Source organism: Brachionichthys hirsutus, chromosome 4, assembly GCF_040956055.1.
Source record: "Brachionichthys hirsutus isolate HB-005 chromosome 4, CSIRO-AGI_Bhir_v1, whole genome shotgun sequence".
In the NCBI taxonomy this organism is placed as follows: domain Eukaryota; kingdom Metazoa; phylum Chordata; class Actinopteri; order Lophiiformes; family Brachionichthyidae; genus Brachionichthys; species Brachionichthys hirsutus.
Window position 1 is genome coordinate 11,777,814 of NC_090900.1, and position 17,058 is coordinate 11,794,871.

Sequence of the window (17,058 nt, forward strand, 5' to 3'; positions counted from 1 at the left end):
AGCCTTAGTGGCGACTTTTGCCTCGCTGCTTTCCCTTGCGTTTTGCCCTTCAAGCTTACCTAATTAAAACGTTTGCACTTTTCGCTAGTTGAGCTGGCTTGGCGTCCACGACTCTGCTTTCCAAAAACGAGTAGTAATTGCTTTAAGTTTCCTTGCTGATAAATAATACCCACATTGCTCTCCTGGCTCCTCACACTTCTGAATATATATGTGCATACTTCCTGCCAGTACGGTGGGAATTAGCATTTGTTTGGGCTCACAATGGAAATGCCACCTTCTGCAGCTTCTATCAGATCCTGATAAGAACAGACCAACCGGCAGCTGGGACTCTTCACCCCGCGCTCCTCCCCTCACTCCCACTGCACACAGCTGTTTGAATAATGGAGTCGCCTCGCCCTCTTGGCCGCTGTCCAGGCGTGAAAAGAATATTGTCAGTATCACAATGAGGAAGAACGAGGCTCCCCTGCTCGTGAGACAGATGCGCCGTCCTTGTCCTTGCAACCCCAGTCAGCCCCCGACACCGTCTCCCGCCTGCAGGTCCATGTCATTGTCTTACCTCACTGTCCTACCCACCATCAGCCCATCACTCATTGCCACTCTGGAAAAATGAAACCTTTAATTTGATTGAGGAGCATCCTCCACGAGATGCATACGCTATGCAAACACATACACATCAAACAGCCTCCATCTTCCTAACTTTAACTGTGCATCATAATACACAATCAATATTTTATCTCAGTATTAAACTGTCCCTCGTGCTTCCAGCCGTGACTCCAACCATAAATTACGATATACGTATTTGTCCCCCTCGCAAAACAAGAGTCCAGATCACTTCATCTAAATCAAGAAAGCCACACACAGGATTGTCGCTGTCATTTTTTTTTTCTGGCAGACATCTGTGCCTCACTTCCTTGCAGCGCTCTGCAAATCGACTCGGCAGGTGAGCCCCTGTGGCACGGCGCAGTAACCCAATGCATCCACTCATTCAATCAGATAGGGTGACATTATTCTGCAGGCGTTGAGTTTAGGTAAAGCCATACTGCTAGAATAATAATAATCCCCAGTGCATTCTATTTGCTGACATGGAGGCAGTGAGACATCACACTGGCGACGTGGTTGCAGTATGAGGAAAAAGACATTAGCTCTGGAGGGCCGAAGCAGTCGTTTTTTAGAGGACACACAGACGATGCATTGCTTATGTAAAATGATTTGGGGCAAAGAAGCATGACATAGTGGCAATTGCAGGCAATTTCTCGGGGTAAACCAGCTGGAAAGGAAATTCAAGTGAGCCTTTGGAACATGCAGGTTGGATGGCACGGCTAACCCGAGGAAAAGGTCGTTTTACCTTCCATCACATTCTAAAATGGTCAGTCTCCCTGGACTTCAGGAGAGGAAAGAAAATACTGTATATATCCGACACAACACACCTGTCTCAGGAAATCAGCATTAGTCTGCATGAACCATGTGGAAAGCCATCATATATGACTGATGGCTTCATAAAATACACTGAGAAACAAACTGAGGTTATGACAACAGGGCAGAATCTGCCAGTCTTTGCAGAGTTCATTTATTATTATGTGCTCTACGTCAATCAACATGAAATACGATGTAACTTCAAAAAAGAAAAAGAAACAAAAAGCCTGTGGGATACCTTTTGAACACATTTTGATGCTTGGCTTTAAAGCATGTCAAAATACACTTTCAAGTCTTTTTCCTCTCATCTAATATTTTTTGGACGAACGTGATCAAAATGGAGCAAAGAGCTGCGAATTTTCTGCCTGTGTAAAATAAATCTCCAATACTTCCTTGCAGACCTGCTCTCCTGTGGGGCGGCTTGAAACGATGGCGCAGTGTGCAGCAACCTGATGGGGGCATGAGGTGGAGTCGAGGGCAGGCAAAACAAACAAAGCTAACTGCTCTCATGGTATTATCTTTGCTGCAGTACACAATAAATTGTAATGTATTTGTGAAGCAAACGTATATTAGTCACTTCATTACACAGAAGATGTAGAAGAGACTCACCCCCCCCCCCCCCCCCCCCACCGCCCCAAAAAAAGAAAATATTTTATTATCCTGATTGTTATCAGAGGATTGATATTTTTTTTTTTTCACTTTTTACAATATATTGCTATCAGCAGCGTGTTTTATACATGAATAACACTTTTCAATGCATTTGTGTACATGCTTCTGGGACTGACATTCCCTAGTCAGATTAAGCAGAAAAGGGAGGAAAATAAAAGAAAAGCCACAGGATTGCTCCAGTCCTCGGAGAGCAACACAGAACTGTGGTGGATTGTGGGAGTTTGGATGAAACGGCTTCAGATCAGCCCCTCCGGAGCTTCCTGCATGTTCTTCCTGGCCAGCACAATATACCGACAGCAATTTGTTTTTTTTCAATCACAGCCCAGAATAATCAGCAATTGTATCTTTCGTTTTGCTCAGAGGAGAAACAAACCACTCATGTACACACACACTTTCCCTTCTCAAATATCTGATGGTTACTTTACAGTAGAAACAAAGCAAACGTGAGGATCTCAAATCATCATCAGAAGCTGTTCTCAGGCATCCGTTCCTCTGCTCATGTACAGTAGCTGAAATGTGGATCCCTTCAGTGCAGCAGTTCAGGTCTCTGTGAACGTGCGGCTCAGTGGAACACTAGAATGGATGATGCTCTTCTTTAAGACTCAGTGTTGGAAAGCGTCGTAGCCTGAGGAAAGCTTGGTGCAGTGGTTGGATTTACTACACGCCAGCGCCGCCAGTCCACAATCCTCTCTGACCTACCAAACATTTGCGATCTAACGTCGACTCGAAACACTGGTCAAACTGTCTCAGAGGTTTTTTCCTCCTACTTTAATGCCTGGGATGCTTAATCCAGTTCCGTATCATCCACTTCTGACCGGAGCACCTCTGGACCACCAAGCGCAGGCCAAAGTTGGCATCTTTAGACATTTCTACCTCCAAGCATCGACCAGTATCCCTGCTGATGATGGGACCATTCTGAGAAAAAAAACACACAAACACGTAACTAAATCATAGAATAACTCGCATATATGTGCATGCAGAAATATTTGAGTTGTTGTTTTATGTATAAACATGTGTGAGATTATCTATGACGATTCCTTTTACCTGTGTAAAGTCCCAAAGCCTCTGGGAGATCCTCGATATAGCGTCACACTTTTTGAGCCTCGGAGAACGTCCTCTGCCGTCGTCAACCAGGCATTTTGTGTCAGGCAGGAAGGTGGTCGAACCCAAGGGTCCTAGCTGGAGGAGCCCCTCGGTTGAGTAGCGTGCGAGCTGCACAGAGACAATTAGTATGTTAAACTCCTAAATTCATGTCATGTAATTTGGCAGCACGGTGGCACACTGGGTAGAACTGTTGCCTCACAGCAAGAAGGTTGCAGGTTCAAATGTTCTACCCATGTCTGTGTGGGTTCTCTCCGTACCGGTATGCTCAAGGGATATTTTTAGAAGTCCTGGAGCTCCGTATCGGTACGTACCGGACCACTTAAAGCACTGCTCCCACCACTAAAAACATGCAACTTAGGTGGAAAAAAAGGACATCCCGACATAAACTACTATAAAGATTTAGAATGACTTTTAATTCGGTACATTTAACATGTGTACATTAAACACAACTCAGTTGTTAAACAGAATCTGATGTCAAATCTAATCTAAAAACTTCTAATCTAGTCACCCTTACCATATTACTGTCATTGTATGTTGACCAAAATAAACAATTACAAAGATGCCATGTTATATTGTCATATTTTATTTGTCTATTAATCAGGGTTTCTTTTATTTGATGTTCTTTAGAGTTTTTCAAGTATGTAGTTAACGATTTATTAGAAACTTCTTAGTTTCCAACAAATCAGGACTGTATCTCCTATTGCAGGCTGTTTAGTCGAGTACTTCCATGCACATCACCGCAGGGAATCCACACTGTGCAGCTTACTAATGATACAGTATTTCCCTGAACCAAAATGTGATCCCTTACTGTTTAATCGTGCATATGAAAGGCTCTGCAATAAGAGTCGCCAGGATACAGCAGGAGATAACATTTATTATTAACGGGAGTATTTGTCTCTGATCAATGAGATGCCAAAGATAGGGAGGTCAGATGGGAACACACATTCGTGACTGTCCCGAATAACACAGACATGCTTGTCTTAATCGGATCGGTTGAAACAGTGCGTCATTTGTTTAAACACGGCATCACATTAAAGCATGTGGAACATCTCTCGGGTATTTAACAGCGCCCTAGCAGAGGGCTTCATGGAGCATGGATGGAGAAAGCAAGAATCCAGCCAGAGGCCTGTGTGGATGCTGAGCATGCAGGAGGGCTTTATTCTCACGTTCTGCCCTGCCCTACTTGGAGCAAGTAAGAAAGCAATGAAGCTGCACTTTGTGTGTCACTCAAGGGTCACTGCCGCTGGATTCGGCTAAACGTAAGAATGCTGAAATGCACAGTTCTTTGGCCTCGGGAGTGTCACATATTTGCATAAACATCAGACGCTCATTCTAATGCCAAACACATAATGTTTGTGAACTTGTGCCATTTTTCTCCAGCCCATACATCATTACTGCGCAGGCAGTTTGATTAAAAATTACTTCAGGAATTTGTCATTGCTGTGGTGAGTCTCAGGGTTATGAGGCTCTGAATGGATTTACCCAGGGTTTAAACTACGACTGGGCAAGAGGAATCCATCCATATAATCCCCTCTAATACATGTTTACAGCTCGGTCTGGCAGCCTTTTACACATTAATACATTTTAAATGGGACTGTAACAAATAATTAACGCAGGGAAATGATTCTGCCAAAGCGATTAACCTGCGCCTCATATCGTCACATTAGACACTCCATTGCCTCCCTGTCATCGCAAAAGTTTTGCAGCCACTTTGCAGAAGTCAAGGTCATCTCAAGATGCCTAATTAGCTCATTAAAGGTACGAAATTGTGACAATACATGTATCATATGTAAAGTTTTAATATTCAGATATCTTGCTGTGCCAGGATTTGATGAATCAATATATTTCACAGATTAAAGAGGGCTTAATTTGGGTCTTCAACTCAGCAGAGGAACTCTCATGGAGATGTGGTCTAGCAAGGGAAATTAAGTGAGCGTCCAACCTCGAAGGAGCTAATTTAATAGGCTCCACAGCATAAGTGGCACAAAGGGGATTCAAGCGGCACCTTGCACACCCAGGTGCACGAAACACAGCTGGGATTCCAGTGAGCGGAGAGACAGGAAGTCACACGATGAGTCAGAGGACTTCTATCTATTTTCAAGATGTTGTAGACGTCTCATGTTGTAAACGCAACACAACTAAATGTGTGATGCAATGCTCGGATCCAAGAAACTACAGGACTGATTGTTGTACCAGGGTAAAAAGAAGAAGAACGTTTCCTTTCTTAATCCCGCATGGATTCATTCTTTTTTCATTCGACATACACTTTAAATTTTTTTTATTTTAGTGATTGTTGTTTCATGTTTTAAACTTTTTTTTGGGGGGGAGTCGCTTTATTGGGTAGGGTTGGGGTTAGGGTGCAGTGCATCCACTGCATCCCAGTAGTACCAGTTGTATTAATATTCTGTTCATGCAGGGAATCACCAGGTTACATTAATCCTGTCAAGGTGCCCTGTTTTTTCATCTCCTGAAAATAACAAAGACAGCGCTTCATTTAACTACCGCCTAGTAGTGGTGTGTGATCACGAGCAATGATGCAGACTGTGTGGCTCCTTCTCCGTACGACAGAGGTGAGCCATATTCCCGATTTAGATTTCCACCGGGAGAATCGGCAGAGAGAGGCTCATTCATCAGAACTACAATAAAGATTTATTTTGCTCAATTACATTTCTTCTTAAGTAAAAGGAGGGATGGTATAAAGGAACGCTAAATCACACTGCCCCCACCAAATTAAATTCAGCCCGTTCACAGTAATGTCAGTCATCACTGTAATCTAATGATACAAAGACACAAATGTAATCTCCGTTTGTTTGTTTGCCTCTAGGGCTCAGGATTAAAGGAGTCAGTGAAGTTTTACATTACCGGACCCCAGTGAGTTCTCACTGCAGGAGAAAAGAGGAGCTGCTAGGAAGCAGCCGGGCATCTTATGATACTTCCTTATGTGACGGATAATGAAAATGTCACTCAGCAGCAGGAGAAGGGGACAAGCGAGGCAGGAAATTTAAGAAAAGTGATGCATGTCTTTGTCTTCAGCGTTATATTTCGTTCCAGAGTATGAAAGGAAAATATGATCAAAAACAGGACAACAGGCGGGGAGTCATTTGTTCTGGTAGCTCTTCAAAATATTCATTATTCTGAGAGCATGCAGTTCTTTTTTCTTTTCTTTTTTTAACCAGGAGCATCTGGCTTTGCATTCAGATAACTGTATGCACTCTCACCTGGGAGTGGTCACATTTTCATCCTGAGCTTCCCAACATAGAGCTAATTATACTGCCGCTCCTGTGCACATTTCCCTTTGTCTGACTTATGAACAGCTTCTAATCCAATAGACATAATAAAGTATTTCTAAGCCAACCATCCAAAAGAATCCCAAACAAAATATATCCGTATATATATTTTACTGTTGGATGAGAGTCCTATAATAATAATAATAAGCTTTCACAATAGATGTGATTAAATTCAGACATAATGACTTCCAGTTATGAAGCTCCTGAGTGGAGCATTACGGTTCACTCTATTACGCTTTATTTGAACTATTCACTCGTGGCTTTGGATATGATCTCATCATTTGCCCTCAGCGGTCCTGGATGCATTTTCGGCTTCTCTTAAAGTCTTCGGCGGGAGACAGTTGAATTCCACCACTGACTGATGAGAGCAAGGATCTGCTCTGACCTGGGAGGACATGCCGTGGCAGGGGTACAGGATGGCTTTGTCGTCGTCTTCAGAGCCCTGGTCCAGGCAGTAGCCACTAGCTTTGCTGTTCCTCACCTGAAAGACAACAAAAGAGGCAATGGCACATAATCAATGCATGAAATAAAATAAAATAAAAAACTAGGGAATGGAAAAATGGCATCTGCATGGCCATCAGATCTGAACAGTTATTTGTCATACCAAGAATTAAATGAGGCAATTTAGATAATTGTGTTAATTTGACTAATGCATGAATCTACAGCCCACCCTCACTTGTAATTCTCACTGATTAATATATTCAATTAATTTCTACGGTGCCAGTGTTCAAAGGGCCAAAGTTTGTTCCCATTAAAATCTGCACCATGTTTTTTTTTTTTTACTTATATTTTCTACATGACATAAGTGAGACATTTTGATCAATGACATCTCGAGATGCAGTTGAGACAGAGAGAGACAGGTAGACTGTTTATCCTCTTATAATTAGTCTGGCCGTCAGTATCCAGACTCCAAGACTCACATTTCTGCTGAAGCAAAACGTGATCCAGGACATTCTCTTCCATGCACTGTTGTTTACAGCCCATTTAGCAGTCTTGGAACTTGTCTGCTTTTATCTGACAACAATTAGACCAGTCTCTATAAACATACATCTGCATATGAATGCAGCTGAAATGCTAATGAAAAGCTAAATTATCCTCAGGTTGGAGCCAACATCTTACAACTCTTTCTTTCAATCTACATGTGGACTGTTTTACCTGCATGCTTCCAAATCCCCCCTCAAATGTGATTGGTCATTAATACTTGGACTGAAAAGCAAAGAATGCTTCCAAGACCCATATCTTGTCTTTTGTCGATACAGATTTGTCATTCTTACACCAATATGTGTCTGGTACAGATTGTCCTGCTCTAGCATTAGATTCAGCACATAAACAATAGAGCAATAGTTATGTTCCCGCTGAACGGCAAGAAAAGCTAGTACCGGTAAGCATTTTCTTTTCAAAATGTCATTGTAATTACATTGATTACTTTCCAAAATAATAATGCCAAAGCCTTGTGCATCATGTGGTGACCAGCCCGCATTCTGCCTCTGCCTCCACAACTGCAGATGGTGGTGTACTTTGAGCAAGAGCGGTTGCACACATGATCTGAATGCGTATGGCTTCATTTCCAGGTTGTGACATATCTGTCATGCGCTGTTGTCAGGGAAGTTTCCACTCGGCTGGTCTGGTCAAGCATGGCCTAGCGCGGCACTGATGCTCGGTGACAGACGAGACTCGACTTCTGCTGCGGCGGCCGCTGTGTGGCAACACAATTCTTGGAGACAGATATGAAATAGTGCCACTTAAGTGGCTGCTGCTCTGAGGGATCCATTAGCCGGGTGCCACAGCCAAAGCAGGCAGTAGAGGTAACAAAGGAGGGTGAAAATTCATGGCACTTTGATGAATTTTGGAGTCTAACATTGATGTCTTCCAACACTGCACGTGCAGAGCAGAGGGATTCTCCTCTGTTTTCTGTTGCTCAAACTGATATGATGAAAGATGGCACACTGGAGAAAATCTTCCTCCCTCTGGAGTGTGCTCAATTCTTTAACATGACATCTTTTTCTCTCCTACTGTACTCAGCCCAAAGCAATCTAATTGAAATGTAAAACTAATATGAGTTTAATTGAAACTCTTTCTAAGCAAATTACATCTCATTGTATGTTTCTATAGCAACTAGATGCCTTTCCCCTGCTGCTTACTGTGTCTTTTATATTCATGTGGTTTTCAGTCATTTTTGAAGAGTATAAACTGTGTCACTGCAATCAGAGCTTTGCCTTTACACGATAAATTAGATAATATGTAGCTGTAGCCTGCAGAAAAAAGGCCTGCAAAAACTCACACTCACAAAAGATGCTCGCAATGCAATTTACTTTTATCAGTCATCTGTCATCTGCAGAATCCAATTATGTGTCTAAGAGGATGAACTGCAGCTCTGTAATGGAAGTACACATGATCATTTAGAAGCATTAACATGCCGAGTAGTCAGTAATCCTCTTTGCAGACTTTTGCTCACCTCGCCGTATGTGATGGTGTTATTGTAGATCCGCATTTCAGGATAGACGTGTTCAAGGTACCAGCGGAAACTCCGACACTGTAGTCTCTTCCTTAAGGCCAAGCGCTCCGAGACATCCCCGAAATCTACCCCGGGGTTCTGTAAGAAGATTGTGGTAAAAAGAAGACCAAAATTGGAGCTTCGCTTAAGACCCACGTTTGAACAAGCAACCAACGTTTAATTAACCAGCTGCTTGATTATTAATCCTCACGGTCATTCCTGAAATGAAGTCATGACATTCACGCACTTACTTGGACACACAATATCAGTTTGTGGATATACAGTGCGCTGTTTAAATATGTATTAATATGAAAACAAACACACTCTGTATGGCCTCGGAAAACAAACTCCATGCATATAAAAGGAGGAATAGCTTTAACATAGATTTAATGCAAAGGTATACAAACACACTTCACATTTTGCATTGAAAAGCTAGCTGTACGAGACACCTACAGGAAAACACGTCCAGCAGTGACCCTCTCTGCAGCCCTCTGCTGGACTCGATTTCAAAAGCTCCTAAATAGTGACTTTAGTTTGAAATGTCTCCCTTTTTTGGATAAAGCAGCACTAACAAATTCTTTCAATTTCACTGAGAAATTGTTGAGCATTTGGATGGGGGGGGTCAGCCTTTTGTGGTGAAGCAGAAAGCCTCACAAAGTAATTGCGATCTAAGTGGGCACCTAAAGCAATAGTGAGAATTTGTGAGATTGTGTTCCGAGGGTGTAGGGATGGGCGGGGGGATAGGATAATTGTCGCGTTAGGTCTTTGAACTTTTCACAAAATAACGACTCCACAGGACAGATTGGGCAATAATGCGCCGCACCGCTGTGTTTGTAATTACACTGGAGAGAGGATCTGGTCGGACTGGCTCGTTTGTCACAGTCTCTCTCTTTGCCAACATGCCCTCCAGGCTGCATGCACAGACACACAATGGCTGTACTGTTACGACGCTTCCCATGATGACACTTCCTGCTTTCTTAGTGCATTCTCAATAACGCTGGAGCCAAATGTCAAGCCATCCTGCAGTCATCAGCGGTGTCATCAGACCGATGTGTGGGTGCTAGACTGCCCCTCATTACTTGTCTCTGAACAGCAATGGGTCGTTTTGGGCAGTGTTCACGAGCTGTCGCTGACGTCCTTTACTGGCAATCACTCCCTTCTGTGTGGCTTATTAAGAGGCAATTAGGATTCAATATCAAAGTCTGTGTTGATCAAAGTAGCTGTTTATTATTTTGCAGCGCTGTTTGTCAAAAGAACGTTGAATGCAATTAAGATGAAGCGATGTGCATGAAGATGAACTGATTAGAGCTCATCCCGTTCACTCGTCGCACGTCTCTGGGCCGAGGAAAACAACACAACTTCCTCTGCCACCAGTGTGAAGGTCAAGTAGGATGAAATCTGAATTTTAAATTTCTGTTGACTTGTGTCTCTGGAGAATCAATTACATGATAGGAGGAGATGGAGACACGCTTACGTTCATTGGAATGTTCCAGGCCATGTAGACGTGGGATTTGTATTCGTCCATCCACACCTCAGCCGCTCGCAGGGCGTTGCGCTTCGCATAGTAGTCAATGTCATTGTTGTAGGGCTTCTTGGTGCGCTCGATGTGAGCGACTCGCGCACATGGTAGAACCTCCATACTCCCACCGCACTGCCACACCTGCAGAGGAGCAGCAAAGAGAGTCCGTGTTTGTATTGAAAGGCATTTTGATTGATGGCAGCCTCGAGGATATGATGACACTCGTTCGACATCCTCGAGGTGAGAAAATAATCACAGGGAGTCTCATCGACGTGGCATAAACCCAAAACAAAACATCATCCTTCACTGACGTGCATTATGCAAATCCGTGCCAAGCTGTGTGAACGTAGCCCAGGAGTTCCATACTTGAGGAACGCCATCAGAATGGCGCAGCATGTGCCAATGTCATTCCAGCTGTACAAACTGCCAAGCCTCCACCTCCCACAGAATCTTAATGATGATCACCACAACGCGGAACAGATGTTCTGATGCATTAACTTCCCTGTGAACCCAAAGAGATACCCCCTGCATGGCGTTAAAGGAGAACGCCGCCACAAAAACACTTTCTCAGTTCAGTCCAGAGCATGGGGTGAACGCGGCGTTGGGGTAACCGTGTTCGTTTAATGTCGTGCAAGTAGATTTCAACTTTCATTGGGCTTCCGGCCATGTGAACAATACGCTGATCTAACGTCACATTTGTACTCAGTCTTGGTCAGTTTAGAACAACACTATGATGTAATCAATATTTATCAAAGGATTTCAATGAAATTATGATTAGAGATGCATCTTGATAAATATTTTATTCTCTCGTGGAATGCAAGACAGAGCCTTTTATACATTTTGATAACATAAAGTAAAAATAAAGACAGAAAGACACATCCATCCATCCATTGCCATTGATAAAGCTGTCAATAATATTGTTTCCCCCCCCCGACAAAAACAAATGCAGCACTTGAGGGTGTTGGATTAAATATGGAAACTGTAAAAGCTGAAATAATTAAGATTATCTACAGATATAAACAAAATGTGCACGTGGGTTTGCCTCAAGATAAATGCGTTTCAAATGTCGGCATGCCAGAAACCGACTCACAGTTTTGTTCTGTTTTGGTATAAAGAAGTAAGACATGTCAGTCTTTGGGTATGTAGACATGTTTGAATGAGTTCAACAATTTGTTCAACAAAATTATGGCACCGATTTTCATTATTAAAGCATTACCGTAAATAGTATTTATCTCTTTTTTGTATACAAAGATAATTACTAGACAGTGATGTGGACATATTTGCATGGGACTCCTCGTCCAGCTTCGCTGCCTCGCGCTGCTGGAATAGACGGAGCTGCATCGCCTTGTTCTCCTGCGAGCAGGAAATATGTTTGAATTTGTAATCCTGAAAGCCAAGCATGCTGCGCTAACAGGAAAAAGAAAAGACACTATCAACATTTACTCAGAGTTAATTATCTTAATTTACATCTTGCTATAATGCTCAGGGGGTTGTCGTAATAAAGACATCCAGTCTCTGTTTCTGTACCCTCTAACTGTGGTGAGGCAGTTAGTGGAGGATGACCTGACGCTAAGCCTCTCCAACGACTGGACAACCCGTCATCTCCACTGCTGATGATGACCAGTGTCTAAAAACGAAACATATTATCAGCACTTTGGAGTGGGCTTTGTCTGACTCGCTGCTGACCTTGAAAAACATCATTTTAAACTGCAGCCTCCCTGCTCTGTGCATTTATGTGGGCGTAAGTGTAATACCTTTTTAATGGCGAGTCTTCCGTCCCTGCCGCTTCCACCCGTCACCTTTTGCAGCACAGTAAGCTCTGTGTAATTCCATTTCACTTTGGTTTCCACATCCAGATCGTCCTGGTACTAAATCAATACTGTGCGTGTGAAAGGATTGGTGTGAAGATATCAATGAGCTGGCGGATGTGTGCACGACGTGCTCGTGTATAATTGAAAATGTGGATAAGTCTAATTGCTGTCAGCAGGTTGCCCGGCACTAAAAGCAAATTGAAGATCGATAATTTTTTTTCTTTTTTTGAGCCACCATTTCCTGAAGGTCAGGAACATTATGGCTGCTGTAACTACCAGGCTTCACAGAGAAGCTTTGGACACAAGGCTGTTTTCTATTCGCTAAGGAGGGGAATTGGATTTTCTTGTTTCGATTCTGCTACTGTTAAAAGTGTCAGTAACGGCGGCAGCTCAGTGCACCGCTGTGCCCCCTGATAGCTGATGATAATGCTGCGGGGGGCTGTAATCATCTCAATAATCATAATACCTTTTAATTATACGTCACAACATGCGGCGCTATTTAATCATATGCTAAGTAAAACACAAGAAACAGATGCGACAAACCCGACAAGGAAAAAATGCTCTATTTGCTGCCAATTAAATTAGCTGTGGGTGTTTGCCGAGATTCAGAAAAGGAAGAAAAAACGAAGGAAAGAATAAATTGAGCTTTGGAGCTCCTTGCATACATGAGAAGGTCTTTGTAGCTTGAGGAGCATTGCAGCATCTCAGAAGCCGTCTGTACGGCAGCTGTGTGTGTTTTTAGCCTCTGCAGTTTGACCTTTCTTGATTCATCCCTCAGAATAATTAGCACAACTGATTGTGTCAAATGTGCGTTTTTGTGAAAGCGGGTGTGAAAAAACAACAACATTTCAAATGATAAAATCACATTACGTGACAGGATGTGGATGAACGGAACATTCTTAGAAGGATCACACATGTATTATTCATATCTGTGCTCGCTTGTATTTTCAGTGTTTTGCGTTTTACTTAGGTGGTGAAGTCCTTCTGTAGCTGACGGAATGGCCTTTGTTAATACAGGCATGACGGTACCACTGCCAGGTCCCCCCCCCTCCACCTCCAGCTAACGACATGGGTTCAAAATAAACCTTACCCACAGCTCTCTGAAATGCATCCCCAAGCTTGGCTTCTGAAGGCCAAACTAACGGCAGATTCAAATGTCACAACTGAAGTTTTCACAAAAGCTGATTGAGAAGCTGATTTTTTTGCAGGTGATGCTATTGAGAAGGATATATGCGTGTTTTTTTTTATAAAGGGTGTGGTGCTAATGGAGATGTAACCATTCATCAGATAAGTGCCTCATTCTAGAGTCTCATTCTCAGTCTCCTTGGATTGCACCGGCATCTGTGTCCTTCAGTGTCTTCTCTACGTGGCCCTTTACGGCAGGACTCCTGAGAGGTTAATTAAGAGCTAATCAACCTGTCTTCTTTCTTCGTGTGCAAATGCTTCACCTCTCGTTCAATAGGCTTCCTCATTTACAACTGACAGACGGAGGGTTCTGGGTTCTTAACCCCCTGTGTGGTCAAACACACCTGAGAGTAATGAAGAACGCACTCCTGACTCACCCAGCACCTTGATAAGTTCTGGGGTCACAAGTGGCTTGTTTATCTATTTGTTTGAGTTGATGGGGTCAGAAGGTTGCGGCCATAACGTCTGGGGAAGGATGTCAGGTCTACACCGTACGGAGCTGATGGCCGGCGGCATTTGATTAGAAGGACATCTGGGTATTTTTTCACCGTAGAGGGGGCAGCATGGTGGTGCAGTGGTTAGCACTGTTGCCTCAGAGCAAGAAGGTCCTGGGTTTCATTCAGCCTGTCTGAATAGGTTCTCTTCAGGTTCTCCAGCTTCCTCCCCTCCAAAAGTACGCAGCTTAGTTGAATTAGCTAAATTGTATAGGCGTGAGTGTGAGCATGAATGTTTGTCTGTCTGTGTGGCCCTGCGATGCGTTGGCGTCTCATCCAGGGTGTACCACACCTCTGACCCGTAGTCAGCTGAGATGGGCTCCAGGAGACCTCCGAGCCGCAGCGCTGTAGATTAGATGATTACGATCATCTCGTCCTCAGGAAGATGGATGGAAGACAGATTGAGGCCACACTGGTGCTCATGATGCAACCAAATTACAAAGAACTGGCCGATAAATGGAATTAGCTATGCTAAATAAATACATTGTGTAGTTTTATGCAAAGTGAAATAACTGAACCTAATAATGTAAGAGGAAGTGCCCTTAGTTTTAGTTTTAACATAAGCATATGATATTGATTTTGTGCATGATTGTTGAGAGAAAAAAAAAACTCAAAGAAGAGCGGAGTAAGACCGAGTACTACAGGGGAAACAATGATTGTGCATACTGTACGTCCCACAATGTATTTTAGTGGAGCCCCTTTGGATGTGACCCATGTCCCTCATACCATTAAAAAAGGGGCACTTAACACAGAGTGTTTTGATGCCATTGTAATGCTAATTTAATTTAATTGTCCCTGTACATGCAGTTAGTTAATTGCAGTTGGACCATTTGCCTGACAAGCTCCACAGGGCTACAAAAAACACCAGCCGTAAGGAGCATCAAAGCTATTAACACCAGTAAACAGATTCCCATTACCACTATTTTACACAGTACAACCGCTAAACTGGGAAAACGCTGCACATCGAGGCTAATGGCAAACTCGCAGTCCTGTCTCACAGCTTTATGCACCAGGCTGTGGGTTTATGTGTGCGCTTGAATAGAAGAGCTTCTTCCCTTGGTGATTTATAGATCACAGAGCAGCTACAACTTCTTAAGCATTATGCGTCACACACACATCTTCAATGCAACAGTTTGGAAGGTTGTTATAGACAACACTGATCTCAGGTAAGCACCAAATATTGGTTGTGGCAATCCCACTATTGGACTGATATTTGGGAAAGAGAAAGAATACATCCTGGACAAGGCACCAGTTCATCATAAGGCCACATATAAAGATTGACTTCACTTCAGTTTTGAACTGAACTTTGTATTCGTCCCACCGTCCCCGTGGATAACAGATTCCAGTATTCCTGAATCATCATGTTCACAAGAACAAATGCAGGTTACAGGAAGCAGTCTGGGGTGAATGGTGCATACCTCCAGGTCGGTGTGAAAGGCTTTCCTACTGCTAGACCTAACAGCTATCCCATAATAACACAACCTTACACAGATAACGCTGTATGTTGCACAAGGTTGCAATTTCCAAATTTATCTGTACAAATACTAGCATATAATGTATAAAAATGCAAGATAAGTTGTGTTTGTTTTTCACCCAAGAGTGTGTAATTTTCATAAAGTGGAATACTTATTTTAATTTATAACTAATTCCAGTGGAATACAGTAGAAACTACTTCAACATGAACTAAAGCGGCTGGAGGTAATGGCCTCACATAAATAAATAAACATTTGTCGATTCTTAAAATATGAATCTCATACCTTTAAATTCAGACTATTTCACGTGGCACCATTGCCTGCTATAACCAACGGCACTTCCATAATTGGATCAACTGAAAACAGCGCCAGATTTTTCAGTCCCGCCAGTGCAATCGTTACTGAAAGTGCAATTATAATATTGCAAATTCTAATTTTCTTCTCAGCCAGAAGTGAAAACGAAGAAGCACTGAGGAGAAGCAGGCCGAGCAGCAGCGGAGCCACACTGAGGGGTTTCCTTGTGCTGACTTATTCCACCGACTTGCAGGAAACTTAGCTTGCAGCAACAACACAACTCCCAGGTTTGAGTGCAGCAACAATGGCCTGGGGCCAACCGGAGTTCCTCTCCTATTTTCTGTTCTTTTTTTTTTTTTAATCATCAGCAGCTCCTGCCCAAAAAACAGATACCACTGAGTGTGAAGATATGTGGGGACGTCAGTCAGAACCGAGATAATGGCGATCTATTTCACTGTCGCGATCTATGGAGAGCTGACTGATTCGCCAACAAATCACAACTTACTGTACAATGGCGCTGCATATACATCTGCTCGGTGGAGAGTATTTTTTTAGATTTCTCTTAATTTACTTACTTCAAACATAAATACATTTGAGTGTAATAATTGAATTGGAAGTTTTTAATTGACTGTCAGTCTACCTGCTTCCTTAAAGTTTCATCACAAACCAAATTCTTCCGTATAGCTATTTTGTTATATCTATAGATTGTGGGTTGCTGATATGACAAAACCAGAACATCGATATGCAATGGGAATGCTGCAATCAAGGTGGAATGTAATACAACAGCTGTCAGCCATTGTAGCCGAGTACACATTCAAAATGGTTTTCTGTTCTCTCTACCCAAAAGGTGTGGAAAGCTGCAGCAACTAATGCTTTATCAAAAGCAACACTACCAGTAAGCAGGCTGATTCATTAACAGAATCAGGAAGGGGGGCTCAGTGATGGGGGCCCCGTGATGAGCTGGCATCTCATCCGGGGTGTACCCCGCCTGTCGCATGGAGCCAGCTGAGATAAGCAGCTGATCTTCTACAAGAAGATGGATGGATGGATGATTGATATATAGATCTAAAAGGAGTAGTTTTGTGTGTGAGACATGTCACTGAACATACCAGCTGTGATGATAAGGAGCACACACAGATACATGTTAGAATCCATTAGCAAACACTGAAGTGATGCTTCAGTCCACCAGATGAATGGAAGTATGGTTCAAGCCCTTTAAATGTAAGCTCTTGTTGAACACGGGAGTAGGCAGGTGGGCACTGTCTGGAAATGATGCCGACTGAAGGAGTGATGCTGAACAAAAACATGAAAGCTCT

General features: G+C 42.9%; 1 protein-coding gene across 1 annotated transcript in view; it reads right to left on the reverse strand.

Moving 5' to 3' along the window:
* Window positions 1–2,850: 2,850 nt before the first annotated feature.
* The window catches only part of galnt9 (polypeptide N-acetylgalactosaminyltransferase 9), a 69,824-nt gene continuing 55,616 nt past the window's right edge, over window positions 2,851–17,058 (reverse strand). Inside the window, exons 7-11 of the mRNA XM_068761015.1 lie at window positions 10,442–10,627; window positions 8,929–9,066; window positions 6,859–6,954; window positions 3,127–3,294; window positions 2,851–2,997 (exon numbers count right to left, since the gene is read on the reverse strand). Coding sequence (XP_068617116.1) covers window positions 2,851–2,997; window positions 3,127–3,294; window positions 6,859–6,954; window positions 8,929–9,066; window positions 10,442–10,627 — 735 coding nt within the window. The remainder of the gene's footprint in view (window positions 2,998–3,126; window positions 3,295–6,858; window positions 6,955–8,928; window positions 9,067–10,441; window positions 10,628–17,058) is intronic.